The 1,633-nt window shown below is 43.2% G+C and overlaps 1 protein-coding gene across 1 annotated transcript in view; it reads right to left on the minus strand.

The window, feature by feature from the left end:
• The window catches only part of LOC107729464 (paired box protein Pax-8-like), a 10,848-nt gene extending 10,069 nt beyond the window's left edge, over positions 1 to 779 (minus strand). The window contains exon 1 of the mRNA XM_016540016.1: positions 620 to 779. Within this exon, the coding sequence (XP_016395502.1) occupies positions 620 to 756 (137 nt within the window). The 5' untranslated portion in view covers positions 757 to 779. The remainder of the gene's footprint in view (positions 1 to 619) is intronic.
• Between the last annotated feature and the right edge of the window lie 854 nt (positions 780 to 1,633).

A 1,633-nucleotide genomic window follows, 5' to 3' on the forward strand; every position in this document is an offset into this window, starting at 1 on the left:
CTAACTAAGCATTTGTCAGTACAACATACTATTCCTATTTCACTTTACTTAGTTTTTTTAAGGCAATCGGTTTGCATGCTTTTTTTTAAGTAAGCCCAACTAATTAGATTTTACAGTGTGCGTGTGTGTGCATGAGTGTGTGATGTTTTGTAAGATGTCTTGTTTCCAGTCAAGACTTGGAGAAACTTGTTCATGCCTTTATCACCAGCAGGGTGGACTATTGTAATGGTCTCCTCACCGGCCTTCACAAGAAGACCATTAGACAGCTGCAGCTCATCCAGAACACTGCTGCCAGGATTCTGACTAGAACCAGAAAATCTGAGCATATTACACCAGTCCTCAGGTCCTTACACAGGCTTCCAGTTATGGTTCCTGTGGAGCTGCTTCGGCGACGGTGTTCCCAGCAAAGGAAGAAAGGTCGTAAAAAACGTGGGAAACGAGGAGGACTTCTGATTAAGTATAAACGATTTTGGGCCTCCCAAAGGAATTGTTTGGTGCCGCATATTGACTATTCCAGCTTTGGGGAATTAAGACGCTCGTGGGTGGTTCCCGTTGAGCCTAACGGGATGCTTCCAGCTTATCGGCGTGGCCAACAGCAGGGCTGCTCTGGACTCATTACCTGCCCAGGATCTTGCTGACGCAGCCGTGGCTGACCCTCAGCTGGCGAGAGATGTCGCAGGGTCTCACTCCCTGGTGTGCCATGTCTACGATCCTCTGCCGGATGACCTCCGGGAGCGGGCGTCCGTTCACAAACATGCCGCCTAGTTGATTAAGACCCCCATGACCTGGGGGAGAAAGGACATGAACACACATAAACATCACGCCAGCTGTGTGAGACAAACAAACACCTCTGTCAGCACAGGTGAGTTTAATTTGAAATCCAGGTTTCTTTGTGTAATCACCGAATCACATGAACACGCTTCTGAAAGTTACATACATTCTCAACAGTGTAGAGAATAAAACCAGATTCAACAAACGCAACAGAAAAGGAGTCACATCACTTACTACACTATAATGTCTTCAGCATTTATGTTTTCTTAGTTTCTCTAAACCCAGCAAACACGGTCTCCATAACAGTTCACTAGTACTGCATATCCACAACTTCTGCTCTAGACCGCTCTGTGCCAGTTTCTGGAAAAGCTTCCAGATCTGCATCTCATGATCCTGTGGGACGTCCTGCAGAATATTTGGCTTTTACTGCATTAAACTCTGCTAAAATGTAGAAGAAATTGTAATAATATAGGAACTGATCATAACTTCAGCTATTACCAGTTTTAGCCAAGAACGATGTTGTTTCTTTGAGTAGAAATAACTCTACTAAGTTAATTAAAACTATGAAATATGTAAAAGTTTATCAAAGGAAAATAATGTTGTTTAAATGAAACTCATCCTTTGCACTGAAATAATGGAGAGGGGGGCTTACGTGTAAAAATGTAAATACGATGAAGGAAACTATTGCTCAGTAAGTAATCATTGTTACTATTACCATTGTTTTCGTTTTTAGTGTCTGGATAATGGATATTTCAGTGCTCCTTCTTCGTGTTTTCGCCCTGCGCCCTTTTGTGACGAAATTAGTTTCGTGCTGCGCGCTCCAGCGACTCTCACAAGAGCCTCACTTTTAATTTAGCCCATT

Source organism: Sinocyclocheilus rhinocerous, unplaced genomic scaffold (genome assembly GCF_001515625.1).
Source record: "Sinocyclocheilus rhinocerous isolate Xijiao unplaced genomic scaffold, SAMN03320098_v1.1 scaffold2085, whole genome shotgun sequence".
Lineage (NCBI taxonomy): Eukaryota > Metazoa > Chordata > Actinopteri > Cypriniformes > Cyprinidae > Sinocyclocheilus > Sinocyclocheilus rhinocerous.